Raw genomic sequence first — 15,738 nt, forward strand, 5'->3', positions numbered from 1 at the left:
GAATGTGAAATTTCGTGCTAATCTTATTTAAAATAATAATAACGTTCTTCTCTAAAAAATAACTATTACCAATAGAATGAAAAAATCTTCAAATAATTTTCCAAATGAAGGTCATTATGGTACACACTATAATTAAAGTATAAACATATTTATAAACTTAAATCACTAAACAACAATATGAGATAAAAAGTTCAAAATTTTTCTTTGTAATGAGAAAAAATAACATCCAAATATAACACTAACAACTCATCAAGATGAAATTATTCTTCCCCTTTCTCATGTTAATCCATAAAGAGTTTGTATATAGTCTCTTGGTTTTAAGTTAGTAAGCAATTTTGTTTTCAAATAGTCAGATTATTTAATAAAGAAAATTCAATATTGTATTCTTTCAACTTCAAACCATTTAAGTTTTCATTTAACTTAACATAAAGACACAAATTACAAATTTTTGGACAAACCATTGCACTCTTTTGATATGTTTAGTTATGAAAATTACTTAAAGAATAATGATGCACTGTCTTGCAAGACAAGTCTTGTAACATCTGCTAGTTTTCTCAAATAGAATTACATTCGAATAGTTGCAATCTGAAAGCAGAAGAAAAACAGAAACACATTATCATAAGAAACATCTAAAGCTTCTAAACACTAACAAGAACAAAGGAAGGCCACATTCACTAAATGCTTATAAGAAAAGAAAGAGCATTATGCATACTTATATGGGAATTAACGAAAGCATCACGTTCATGTACTAACTCTTTTAAGTTCCTCCACATGATAATGCATCCTTAACATTCCTACCAAATAAAGCACATAAATAAGGCTATTATATGTACACAAATCTGGACCAAAAGACTCTGTAGCTAAGCTTTTTTACTTTATTTCTTGAAAAGGCAAGTATCCAAATAGTCCCAACATCCAAAAGCATGAATGCATTTATTATAACCACATACATTAAACTCAAAGCTTCTAATTTCTCTAAACTTGTCAAAAACCTTTTCGAACTTAACCCTCGTGTCTAATTTTCTGAGAACAACTAAAAACTCATTACAAGAAAGTGCATTAAATAAATAAGCAAAACTAGTTGCAGCAGTACCTTGTCGCCCTTCATTATTAAAAGCATCGAACAACAATAGTACCTTCTTGTCCTCCACTTGGTTTTTCCTAAGCACAAACGACGAGAACATAGTTGTGGTGTTGAGTTCCAAGCTAGTTCCCAAGTGTTCCATATGGCTTAAAATTTCAAGGACAACGTCAAATTTTTCAGACCTGATAAAAGCTCTAAAAGTTAAAGAAACACATCCAAATAAAAAATTTGAGTTTGTTAAAAGAACAAATTCGACCACAACACATAAGCCACTCAGAGACAGAAGAATCCTCATCCAACTACCTTACATTTCAAAAGTAAAACATAAAATTTTCACATTAATTTTGATGATTTCAAAATTAATATTTCCAACATTTTAAAAGAGTAGAGGATCTATGTGATCCAATGGCTAGATCTGGCTTGTGAACTGCAGATCAATGAGAATGAGAGAGAGAAGAAGAGAAATTAGGAGGTCAGGCGATGCAGAACTACTGGTGCTGGGATAGAGAGAGAGTTCAATGGGGGAGAGAGAAGGCTCACTGGTGATGCTAGGCGGTGGACAGTGAGGCAATCGAAGCAAGGGTCGTGGCCAGAGAACGTGCAGTTGAGGAAGTAATGTGGGCGTTGGTCAACGGCGCTAACGACGGTAGATACGACTTGAGGAATGACTGACTGAGTAGAATGAACCATGCAACGATTGAAGACTTGGACGTAGAAGAAGAAGATGATTGAACAGGGGAGTCGTGTGGCGTGTAGAAGAAGGGAAAAATATTTGATTTTGTTTTCTTTTCTTTTAGTATCTTTTATTCTTTATTTAGGAAAGAGGGAAAAAAATTTTAGAGGAAAATGAAAATAGGGGAGGGAAACAAAAAATGAAGGTTAAAAAACATGTTAAGAATTTAAAAGAAAGAGTCACCTATAATGTCGATTTTAAACTGACGTTATAGGTACACTTACAATGTCAGTTTAAAACTGACATTAAAGATCTACTTTTTTTAAAAAAATAATAATAATAATAATAATTATTATCATTGTACATCCGGTTTTAGTTTTTCCAACCAAAATCAAAGTTCAGATTTCTTTTAGTGAATGTGACAGTATTACAGTCCCAATTCTAATTTCAAGTCACGATCACGCCATTTTAAGTCCCAGTCCTCGTTTAACCTTTTAAAAGGATTTCTATCTTTAGAGTAATTTTGAGATGTTTATGAAAGGTCATTAGTAAAATTACAACTTTTAAAAGATGGTACTCTCAAAATTTAATGGAGAAAAAAAAAAAGAGAGGAAAATTAAAAAAGAAGATTATGTACCAACGACTTTTTAAATTGAATTTCACGGATCCAACGGATATATACAAGGAGCATAGGCCAGCAGGTGGCCACCACACGCAAAATTAAAAGGCATTTCCTTTGATTAAATATGAAGTTTCCATAATTTGACTTTTCTAAACAGAAACCTAATCCATCTACTCATTTAATTATTGATTTTTCTCAAAAATAGATTCATTAATTAAATAAAGTGACATATTAAAAAAGAAAATCTAATATGTCTACTACTTCCAGTTATAGAATCTCAAATAATTTAAGATTAGGATTGTTTTTTTCTCAATGAATACAACCATTCACTTCATTCAAATGGAGGTCAATTAGAGAGAAAAACCCCTATTACTTTCATATTTTTTTAGTCGTTCACTGTTGTGCATCCATCGGTCACTGTCGCTCGTCAGATTTTTATTTGGTGGGTTGTTGATGAATTTTCTTTGGATTTCTTGATTGATTCTTTAGTACACACTGAATTTTGAGTCAAAATTGATTTACTCGTAAGATTTGGAGCATCGATTCCCATTTTTTAAAGTCGTTAGTATACTATTCAGCAAGTTCGAAGCTTTATGGTGCATAATTGGTGAGTATTAAGATTATGGAACATTTTGGATTAGTTATAAATGTTGGAAATTGGATTTTAAATCCTAAATTATAGTTTATGTGTATATTTTAATCTTTGAGCGAAGTTTGGAATAAATTTAGAGTAAACAAAGCGTATGAGACATTAATTCAAGTTTTTGTTGAGGGTTGATTTCTTGGATTAACTTTGGAATTTCAATTCAAAGTAAGCAATCTTACTATTGGAACTGCCTTTGTATCGGGCGATAAGATTAAGGATGATTTTGACTGTATAAATCACGATACCTGATTAGAGAGTAAATATGAACATATGACTATCTTGTTTGATGTATGTGATAAGAATGAGCATGATCTTATTTTATAAGATATTTTATAAGAATGTATGAGTATTGATAACTTGTAGAAATACAAGTTATTTATGCCACCTTATCTAGATATTGCGGCCAAAAGTTAGTAATTATGCACCAGTTGTATGAAAATTAGCCCAGTATTACAATAATTATAAATGTTTGCGATTACACCCACTAACACCAAAAAGATGGAAGACAAGCCAAACTTTACTCTGTTTTGTAGGAGACCAAGTCACCGCTTGCGCTCAAGGCTCATGAGAGACTAATCAACGTATCTTTGTCACATTGCGCCCATTAATCAACCATGAAGAGACGATTACCGCAGTGACGGCGCAATGCAACAGTCGGTCCAGAGCTATGCTTCAACCGTATGCGGTAATAAAAACAAACACCGCATGCAAATCTATGATCGAAAGATGCAGCTGAGTAACGCAAGAGCGGAGGATTGAGACACGTGTACAACTAACGGTTGTGCAGAATTGATGGTCTGATTGCATAACAGAAGGAATAATATCCTTCCATCTTCGGATATACCATAACAATCAAGTGGGGACCACAAGGTCGGAGTTATAAACACCCTATTGATTTCAGAGAAAAGAATGTTACTTGATATGGGGCTAAGTGCTGCAAGATTGTAGAGAGAAAAGGCTGAGCTGAGTGTTTAAGAGAAGAAATCTGGCAAGAAAACGAGATAAGGCCAAGAGGTGAATCTCATATCCAACCTGCCATACACCCGATCGAAGCTCTGTGCAAAGATCCCTACTACCGGTGGAGCAAGCCTGAGAGGGAAGCTCTTCCTGCCATCAAATCCATCTTATCTGGCAAGCAGATCTCCATCAAATCTGTGCCAAGACATTGGCACTTATTTGTATCTGTTCTATCTCTCTTTCATTGTGTATTTCATGTTTTCTTTATCTCTTCATTCACACACCATGTATCAAACGCTTAGTAGAAATATTAAATGTTTCGATAGATTCCATTTACCATTTTCTATCTATTTCCGTTCATCCATCAATCACTTTCTTCATGATTTCTTCTTAATCCCCTGATGAGAAATATGAATCACTAAGGACTTAATCTGTATTAAAGATATAAAATAAGTTTAGCTAGAGCATGCTAGACAGCATCTTCACCTGTGAGAGCAGAAGTGAAGATGTCATTCTGATCTATCGAGAGAAGATCAGAAGAATGCGTTAACTAAAGTGAGTAGTACTTCCAGACATGGAAGCAATCTTGTGTTCATTACATTAGTCTCTGTTTCACCACAAACATGTGGGAGTACGGTCGATCACTGAGAGGTGTACGCCAAGAGAAGAGCGGAACAGTATTTATACCTTCAATCTGATTAAGAACTTGCGTTGTTTATATTATTTGTCTTTCTCTTTCTATTCTGTTCATAAGACTTGTCGCCGCATCCCACGTCTTTGCATAACTTTCATAGCTAGCCTTGATCCTAGCATCTTGTACATGAAGTCTGTATCCTGTAACATCTAGCTTAGGTTTACTGTATTTTTACGTTTTATCGCATCTTTACTGCTTTCCTTTATCTTATTGCAATTTATATACTTGTACAAACTCATTTTTAAAGATTAAAAACCTGGTCGCATATACCATGAACGTACCGCAATAACCTAAACCATTTTCCCGTGTTCGACCTCGGATCACATCGAGAAACTTGCAGTGGAATTACACTTGGTTCCATTGTAAGGAAACTTGTGACAACATGGCATACTACATGAACATCCATAATTAATGCATAACTAGAAGTAGTATCGCATCATTGTGAGCACTTTATATCATACATCCAAATTCGGTTACAAGCATGTAGATCTTATTTGACATGTATGAGGATGAATGAGCTTTATGTTATGATTTATGTATGAGACTCTATTTTATGATGCATGATATTTATGATAGTGATAGTTACCCTCTACCCATAGACATGTACATACTAGAGGTTTATGTTTCCTTTGGGATTCACAGAGGTTTGTGTTTCCTACAGGATTCATCAGGGGTTAGTGTCTCCTTTGGGAATCACCAGATGTTTATGTTTCCTTTGGGATTCACCAGAGGTTAGTGATCTCCTTCGAGATTTTACCAGAGGTTAGTGATCTCCTTCGGGATTCCACCAGAGGTTTGTGGGTACATCTCATCTACGGTAGGCCGGGTTAAACTATTCACTAGATGGTCATCCAGGATTAATAGAACTTTTTGCATGTCTCACTAGAAAGTTGCATTTATTGAACATAAATGCATAGTTTGAACTCGATAGTAGGGTTACTTACTGAGTATTTTACACTCATTATTTATTATGTTATGTTTTTCAGGTAGGATAAGGACACACCAAGCAAATGACAGAAGGAATTCGTGACTGTGCCATGGGGACTAGAGAGATGCTTCTATTCATGTTTTCATGTTTTGATGTTTTAAATTCCAGTCTTGATGTTAGAACTTAGAGTCCTATTGTTTAAAATTTTTATTTATAAAGCGTCATGAAATTTATTTTTATATTTCAAAGGGACCCCGACCAAAGATTTTTAGTTATTTAGATTTTACAAAAGCTATTTATTTAATAAAATTCTTTTGATTTTGGTTAAATTTTTTAGAGTCATTTTGAGATTTATACATGCATGTAGTAACGGCCTTTAGAAAGTCGGGTCATTACACTACTTTTCTGGCAATTTAAATGCCAGCTTGTAATGGAATAAAGTGTGCGTATATATATATTCCCAAAATTTATCATTTATTTAAAAAATACTCATATTCTTTCAAAACTTACAATATTATTACCTACATGAAACTTTACAAATGTCAGAAAACTATCATTGGAGTAGAAATTCATTAGATTTTTAAATAAAAATTATTGAGATCTTCAACGAGTGTGACAATAACTTGAAATAATGTGACAGTGTTAGAGTTCTAATTTGTTGAAAGTCAGTCATACTATCCCAATTCTTCCTCTAACTTTTTAAAATGATTTCTTCCTCCAGAGTAAATAATTTTTAAAAATCAAGAGTACTTTCAAAATTTAATGGAGAAAAAAAAAAAAGAAAAAAAGAGAGAAATTAAAACAGAAGATTCATGTACCAACGACTTTTATTGAATGTCACGGATCCAACGGATATATAAGGAGCATAGGGCAGCAGGTGGCCACCACACTCAAAAGTCAAAAGGCATTTCCTTGGAGTAAATATGAAGTTCCCATAATTTAATATGATGCCATTTTATTGTATCTTCATTATTGATTCTATTTATAGAAGCCATTACAGAAAGGGATAACACATGTGTCTGCTAATTCAACAACATACCACACCATTAACTTCCTTAAAATAATATGTGCCCCTTTTTTTTTTATTAAACTCTTTGAATGTGGTGGATAGAGTGTTAGATTTTAGTTCTTAGTTAGAATTTAATTCTTATGGTTTGGTAAAATCTCATAAATAATTTACTAAAATTTTCATAAATAATTCATGTTGTAGGACTAGTAAATTTAGAAATGTTTTATCAAATTATAAAAACTAAATTTTAATTATAAACCATAGGAACTAGATTCTAATTTTCTCGAAATGAAATTAGTTGAGTCAAATTTAATTTTAACCTATTTTTTACTACTGAAAAAGTAAAGTGCAAAAAAGGCATATTAGAGTCAATGGCTTTAACACCTTAGAAAGATTGCAGGGTATTTGAGGGTTGACTAAGAATTTCAAAAGGGCTCAACATAGGAGCTTTGATTTATTTGAACTAAAAAACGAATGTGTGCTAGTAACGTGGCTTGCTTCGCTTTTGTTAGGAGTATGTGCTTCTCATTAGTCGGGTTGGGGGAAGGAAGAGGGCATTTCCATCACAAAGGATTCAATTCAGCCACAGCTTCTCCTACAACTACATGTTACGTCTTCACCTCAGTTGAAGACCCCATCGTGGTATGCGCTAGTAAGACCACCAAAAGCCTTTGGGAGATTTATTTTTTTAAAAAAAAAATAAATGGCTCCCAAATTTTTAATAATATAAACAACTCTACCTCTAATCTTATGCAACCTATTTTTATATATAGTAAAAAAAACATAAATATAACTATTTTTAAAAAAAATTAAAAAAAAAACTGTCATATGACATATTTTTGCTAGATATAATTTTAGTTGCACCCAATTTTTATTTTTTTTAATTCTAAACTAAAATATATCTAGACAGATGGGTAGATAGATAAGTGCTACTATTTGCTTTCTTATAAATAGAGGTGGAGAAAACAAATGACTATCAAGTTTCCTTTCTTCTTTTTTACTTTTCTGAAAAATGAACCTCTACTCAAAATTTAGTGAAGTCTCTTCTTGTAATTTATTAAAGGGAGAAGAATCACATCAATTAGTATTGATAGTTTTTTTCATTAGACTCCCAATAGTGGAAAACAAACTTAGAATTAACTTGAAAAGGGATACTCCTAATAGGTGCTTTTATCTACTAAACTATATCCGTTAATCATAAGATAATTATTCGATTAGAAATATTTATAAGATTTGAGCAAACAAATAGTCTATATTATTATATATAGATAAAAAAATCTTAGGCATGAGACGTGAAATATGGTATCAAACTAGAACCTCTCCTAATAGAATGTGGTTTGAGGACAAACTAAGATGCAATCCGATGGACATGTAACACCAAAGTTTGAAGAGGTACATAAATGAATCTAGATCAAATTTTAGAGTTCCTAAAGAATATGAAAATATATATGATTAATAAAGTGTTAAAATAATTGATAGCTACTATCCTACCAATATCAACGCATCGTATTTTTGGTGGAAATTTGTTAAGAAACCAAGTAAGTTATGGTCGGTGTAAAAAGAGAAATAAGAAAATAGGAAAGAATAGAAAGAGAGAGAATTAGGGTTTAGGAGAGGATACAATATAAATTTGGTTTAGACCAGACGGTGACGGTGACGGTGGCGGTGGCGGTGGCGGTGGAGAAGAAGTAGGGCTAAATATTAACACTTCCCATTCCCACGTAAGCCCTTCCTTACTCTTCACCTCCCTCACTAATTCTCTTTTCTTTTTCCAATTAATAATTAATTATTGCTTCACTTTCCTTTTTTAATAATTTAATTATCTTTGTAGTGGAATCATTCGAATCTATGACTTCTTTTCTCAAATCACATGTCTAAATTGACTTACCTATTCTTCATTTATTGTTTTCTTCATAACTTCTGCTTTTTTTTTTTTTTTCAATTTTAATTCATTCTATCCTATTTTAAATTAAGAAAAATTATTTCCAATTAAAAATATTAAAAAAAATTATATGTTTATTAGTGATAGATAATAATAGTTTATTCATATCTATCACGTATAGATAATGACATTTGTTATATTTGTTAATATTTTTTGTTCATATATTTTATGACATTAATTCGAATTGTTTGGAGTGTTATTTATTTTTGGAAATTTAAAAAAAAAATACTTTTATCATCTTTAATTATTTAAGAAATTTTATATCAAACACACTTTATTTTTTTTCCCAAGGTATTTATATAATAAAATGACTTTTTTACAATGGTCGAGGGTTTTGACTTTTTTTGTTAGTTTAAAACCTTTTAAATATAATCAAATATATTGTTAAATAACTATTATATTTTTGGTATCTTTTCTTTAACTAGCTTTTTTCCTTTTCTAGTAATTTTCTTTTTCTATATTTTTTCATTGTTTGTTGGTATCTATTTATTCATTATAAAGTTGATTATTCAATGTAATATACAAAATTATCATATATTTTATATATTTAAGATTTAGTTACGAGTTTCATTTCATTATGTTTAATTTGTGATAGGGTTTTAAATTTATTATATGATAAATATTAAGACTAATTGATAAAATTAGTTAATATTTTTTATTTTGAAAAAGAAAAGAAAGTAGGTAGAATTTAAAGTCAAAGAAGAAATAGATTAGGCAGATCAACAAAGGTGGATTTTGCACCACATCTTGGAAGAAAATCATAATCTCCCAAAATCTATTCAATTTTTCCTAAAAAGTACAACTCACTACCAACTCCAAAGGATCTCTTTCCACAGATTCAACAAAATCATAATCACATCAAAACAAATATTACTCTTATTCCCTTAGGTTTGAACCACAAAAATAGTCAAAAAATACTCCAAAACAAAATAATACATTTCTCATTTCTAATTTCAAAATTGTTAAATTATTCATAATAATAATAATAATGTGTTAAAATACCATTTTAATTCAATGCTTTGAATTCATTTCATTTCAGTATAGTTGGTGTATTTTTAATAAATCTTAAACTTAATCCATATACTTTCAGTAAATCTTAGTTTTAGTCATTCAAAATTATTTTAATTGAAATTGATTAAATAATAAAATAACTTTCAAAACAATATAAACTAAATTTAAGGTTAAAAAAACACTTTGGTCCTTAAAGCAATTTCATCTTTAAATTTTTATTAGATTTTTCAATTATGTAACAATTTAGTCCATAAACTTTAAGTATATAATAATTTTATTTTTGTACTTTCAAATTTGTAATAATTTAGTTTCAAAAGTAAAAAAATTCAACAAAACTAGATATAAATTTTAAATATTTTGTGAGATAGATTTTGTAAAAAATATTGAGAATCTATAATTATTCTATCAATTTATTTATGTAAAAAATATCATTAAATCTTAACATTAATTTCTACAATAGGACGGTGTGTTTGGTTTAACTTTAAAAATAAGTCATTTTGAAAAAAAGTAAAGTATTTGACAATTTCATAAAATAGATCTTGAAATACTTTTAAAGCATTTTTATAAAAAGAGTTTAAATAAAAATGAGATTTTTGAAAAATATTTTTTAGTCAATTTAAATATGTCTTAAACCATTTTAAATTTGAAGGTACATCAGCTAAATCTTTAAAAGCCATTGCAAACCAAAATTTAAAGAGGAAATTGGAGTGAAAAGTTTGGGAGTATCCGTAATTTTCAACCTAAATTTAAAATCAATAGAAATATAACAAGGAAAATAGGATAGGACATTTAAGAATAAAAGAGGGGGCCTTTTTAAAATGAAATAAATTATTATAAAATGTAGGGAGTAAAATGATAATTTTAAAATAATAAAAACGTTCTTAGATTGAAAAGATTAGGGGCAGCGGCAGCCGCGCGTGCCAGCCAAGCCACAAACCTGGGGAACTTTCAAAACCTACGCGGCGCAACGATTACGGCCCTATCCATTTTCCCATTTTTAGATTTCTTTTTATTTTTAAATTCTCTTCTCTGGAATTAAAATTAATTAAATAATCATGATAATCCCAATCTAATTTCCCTTCTTCTTCTTCTTCCGTCTTCCTTCTTCCTCTGTTTCCATAAACTGAAAAACCAAAAACGCCATCAAAATCTTCCTCTATATAAACCGCCATTCTTCCAACAAAATATAAATAAGAAAAAACACAAAGAACAAATTACTCACAACACGACGCCGTTTTTCCTTCTCAGTTTTCCGTTTTCATGGCCGCCTCTGATCTCTCCGTTATTCTCCCTCGCGTTCTCGTCGTCTCTCGCCGCTGCGTTCGCAAGAACAAATTCGTCGATTTCGTCGGTTCGTTTAATTTCCTTCATTTCTTCCTTCTCATGCATTTCTAATCAAATCGATCCTTTTATTCAATCTTGATTTTTTCTTTTCTTCTTTACAGGGGAGTATCATCTCGATCTTATCGTTGGCTATGGCGCAGTACCGGTCATAGTTCCGAGAGTCGCCGGCGTTCATATGCTTTTAGACAGTTTCGAACCGATTCATGGAGTTCTCCTCTGCGAAGGCGAGGATATAGATCCGTCTCTGTACGAAACCGATACATCCGGTCTTTCTCAAGAGGAGCTCGAGGAAATCAGGCGGTTACATACCAGCGATACCGCCATTGATAAAGAAAAAGACACAATCGAGTTTCGATTGGCGAAACTCTGCTTGGAGAGGAACATTCCGTATCTAGGGATTTGCAGAGGATCGCAGGTACTGAATGTCGCGTGTGGAGGTACGCTTTATCAGGATATTGAGAGGGAGATTAGGAAGAAGAGTCCGGGAGGGGAAAAAGTGGTTCATATTGATTATGATAATTACGATGGGCATAGACATAGGGTTAAGATTGTGGAGAATACGCCACTGCATAATTGGTTTAGGGATTCTTTGGATGAAGAGGATATGGAGATTATGGTGAATAGTTATCATCATCAAGGAGTAAAGGTTTTGGCTCAGAGATTTGTGCCAATGGCTTTTGCTCCTGATGGATTGATTGAAGGGTTTTATGATCCAGATGCTTATAATCCAGAAGAAGGGAAGTTCATTATGGGACTTCAGTTTCATCCTGAGAGAATGAGACACCCTGATTCTGATGAATTTGATTATCCTGGATGCCCTGCCGCTTATCAGGTACTATTTCCACCCACTTTTAATCAACACAAAATCTGTTTCTCCATATGTTTATGTTTACCACACTTTGTAGGAGAGGTTGAGATTATTTATAATCGTATTATATTATTGATTCACATATATATCTACAACTTTTGAAAAAGAAATGATTTCAAATATATCAATGACATGGGTAATTGTGTTGGTGCATTGATCTGAAGTTTTGTATATGGGATTTTGGTGCAGCAATTTGTGAAGGCAGTGGTTGCATACCAAAATAAGTTAAACAGCAGCAAATTGTCAGCACCCAAAAAGGCATTAAAGCTGGACAATGAAATGGAGAAGAAAAGGAAGATCATAGTCCGAAGCTTCTCCCTTGCCAAGAACTTATACACAACTGGGCGCGATGCTCAGCCGGAGAAAGAACGCGAGCTCGAAGTCGGAGCTGAATTTCTAGAGGTACCATCTTCATCATTCAAATCAGAACGCAAATGCACAACTTTTATTTGATAATTAAGACATTCCTGACATTTGTGGTATTGCATTGGTGCTTGTTTTTTCAGTCAAACACTGCTTTAAGTGTACAACAAGAAAACAGGCTGAAGCAAATGGGTGCAACAATTAGAAATGGGAGTTCTTACATAGAAAAACTGAAGCTAAATGAGGCAAGAGAAAGAACAGCAAAGAATGTGATGGGGAAGATGACAATAGAGCAATTATCTGATCTCATGTCTTTCTATCATATGATGGGTCAAATTTGCTCAGAAGTTTTGGAGAGAAAGTTGAATGATATTGTCAAATAAAGCAAAGCAAAGCAAAGCAGTCCCAATCACAGATAAGAGATACTCATTTTGCCCTTACTTCCATGTCCCCTTGTGTGTCATTTTCTGTGTTAATCTTTTGTTGTTGGAGCCACACATGAATCTCATAGGGATCATGCACCCACAAATTTGTGTATCTGTTTAATTTATTTTTCTTTCTTTACTTACAAAAGGGTGAGGGTCAAATGGGACTGACGATGAAAGTTTTCTATTGCCTCTCTCTTCCCTTTTTGTTGGGTTGGAAATCATGATGTTAATTGAATTGGAAATGTAAAGTTGGGTAAATCATGTTTTACTTTCTATATTTTTTTACTTTTCAAATAGTCAAATGAAAAGGAACATAAATTATGGCAATATTTGTGATGATAATAATAATACAACTAATGAACATCATTGATTACTTTATTATCCTTATACGATAAATATCAATTTATATCTCCAAACTCAGTTAAAATTTTGGACTTCTATAAGTATATCAATTTACCCATTCCTCTAAATTTCATTTCATCAATATCATGGGAGACTTATACTTTAAATCAATTAAACTAAACTATCAAGGATGTGTTTGGGGTCAATTATCCTAAGGCTATAATAACTAGCTATAGTTTTTACTGTTTTATGGTAATCATTTTTTATTCTTTGTTATAGTATTTACTATTTATTTTCCTAATTAAAATAGTTTAATCTCAAATACATATTACTAAAATAATTTGCACTTCAAACACAAACTATTATAATTTAACTATAATAACCAATTCTTACAAAACTTTTACGAGTCAATCAATTTGGAAGACTTCTAAATACATGAATGGTTTTTCAAATGAAATTTTGTATAAAAGTTTAAGTTGTTTCATTTATGAAGGTTTAGAGGTTTAATAAATTTCGTATAAGGTTTTTCTAGATGGAACATAATGAAAAGTCGAGTCTAAATTGAAACGATTATTAATTTAGATTTTAATTGACACAATTGATAAAATTTACGAGTATAAATTGATATTTTTCATCATTGTTATTATTGTTTTATTGTTTAAAATAATAATTGTTTGACAAATGATATTATCAACAAATACTACCCAAAAGAAGTTTTAAGTTTAATTAAAACTTGTAGAATTTAGAAAGTAGATCACCAATAAAATTCTATCACGGTTATACTTGAAGTACGAACATTTAGTTAGTCTCTAATACAAATTTATTAATGATAATAATATATCGTCGACTACACTTGTGATAGAAATTTGTCATAAGTATTATAAGCTATTAGTGATGACGGTCTATGCTGATGGAGTGATGGACTTTTATCATCGATAGACTTAGAAAATTTCACAAAATAACCCAAATCTCAAAAATTTTTCTAGGATGACCTCTTCCTAAAATTGACCTTTTGACCATGTGAAATACCAATTTTACCCCAATTTAAAAAAGTCCACAAACCGTGCCACACATCTTCTTCCTTCAACAATTTCTTCAGCTCTTCATCCAATATGTATTCAATGCAACACTTACATTTCACCAACGCATTTATTCTCAACTAATATTCTACCAAAAGCATTGAATAACATTGATGTCAAGAATGGAAGGTCACTCTTAGTTATTCATTTTCCGTCATACGCTTTTCATTCTCCCATTGTTCTTTCAGAGTTTCATACAACATCTTCATTGTCGATCGCTTTCATCTTTGTTCATTTTATTGTGTCTTTGAGCATAGAGGAAGTTTCGTTCATCAGATCCAGAAAGGGAGAGAATGTAAGTGATATTCTACCGTATTTTTTGTCCCCCAGATCGCTTAGTATTGAATGAACGATCATATAACAATATATAGACGATCATTCATTACAATATAAACGCTCATTTAGTATTATATAAAAGTTTGATCGTTTAGTATTATATAAATGATCTTTTAGTATTTTATAGACGAACTTTAGTATTTTATAAACAATCGTTAATATAATACTAAACGATCATTTATATAATACTAAACGATTGTTTATACTCTATTTCACGATCGTGTAGAATTATATAAATGATTGTATAGAATTATATAAATGATCGTGTATATAATATTGGGCGATCGTTTATCAATTACTAGGCGATTTCTTAAACTTTGATTGGGTATTGCTTAAAATTTGGTAATCCAATTGCAGATCAATGACGCTACTTTGCATCTTTGTACAATTTGGTGGGGAATAAGACCAATCGGGAAGCAATTATGTTGGAGGTCATATGAAAGGTTTGAAGGTCATAAATGATATAATTGTCAGTGGATAAGTGAATATTATGCACCAACGACTAAATATCGATCCAGTTATGTTTGATATACACATCAAATATTTCTACTGAAGGATCCCAAATTCAAGGGAACCTTGAGCGGAAGTGGATTGTCCCAAACACTATTCTTTAAAGAAATTAATTTTTACAGAAAAGAAAGAACAAGATATGCATTTACATAAATTACAACATGCTAAGTTAAATGGAAACTTAGGGTTTCAGAAACTCTTACCTTTGAAGAATTTCTTCAAGTATCCCACGTTCAAGATCTGAACACTACCATGATGGCTTCTTCGGTATTCTCAGGCAGAGAACCCAAGAGTGACGGGCTTTGACTATTTTGGAATGAGAGAATTTTTTAGTAGAGAGGAGGAAAAGTTGAGATTGTTCACCAACAATTCAAAACTTACAGAACCACTTCTATTTTTCTCGCAGTGTATCATACGAAGAAGGAAACTCTCTCCTCTCTTTCAAAAGCCAAAATGTTACCAAAATAACCACCCACATATGTGGGTGGAAAGAAAAGAGGAAGAGGGAGTTTCCCTCGTTTAGATTAAAAATAACAATTAATATATATATAAATATGATAACTAACTTATCATATAATATATATTAAAGTATATGTTATATCAAATATACATATAGCCTATAGTTTTAATATTGTATCATATACAATATAACCTATAGTTTCTTTTCTCTCATATGACATTTAATATATATCATATTTATATTAAATTTAACAATTATGAATCCAATTCATATTAATAATATTTGAATTAGGGTTGGCAAAAAAACCCGCGAGGGCCGTTTGGGTCAGGGATTCCCCAGTTTGACTGGGGATGGGATCAAACCGGAGAATTTATTCGAGGCCCCGTCCGGGGAGGGGCGGGGACAGGGACAGTATTTCCGCCCTGACCCCGATTAATCCCCA

General features: G+C 31.6%; 1 protein-coding gene across 1 annotated transcript; it reads left to right on the forward strand.

Annotated features, from left to right (window-relative positions):
* Window positions 1–10,564: 10,564 nt before the first annotated feature.
* LOC120075917 (putative glutamine amidotransferase GAT1_2.1) lies at window positions 10,565–12,906 on the forward strand. Its single transcript, XM_039029666.1, has 4 exons — window positions 10,565–10,917; window positions 11,012–11,742; window positions 11,968–12,180; window positions 12,285–12,906. Exons 1-4 carry the CDS (start codon window positions 10,827–10,829, stop codon window positions 12,522–12,524), a joined length of 1,275 nt encoding a protein of 424 aa, XP_038885594.1. The 5' UTR covers window positions 10,565–10,826; the 3' UTR covers window positions 12,525–12,906.
* Window positions 12,907–15,738: the final 2,832 nt, after the last annotated feature.

The sequence above is a fragment of the Benincasa hispida genome, chromosome 4, assembly GCF_009727055.1.
Source record: "Benincasa hispida cultivar B227 chromosome 4, ASM972705v1, whole genome shotgun sequence".
Classification (NCBI taxonomy): Eukaryota; Viridiplantae; Streptophyta; class Magnoliopsida; order Cucurbitales; family Cucurbitaceae; genus Benincasa; species Benincasa hispida.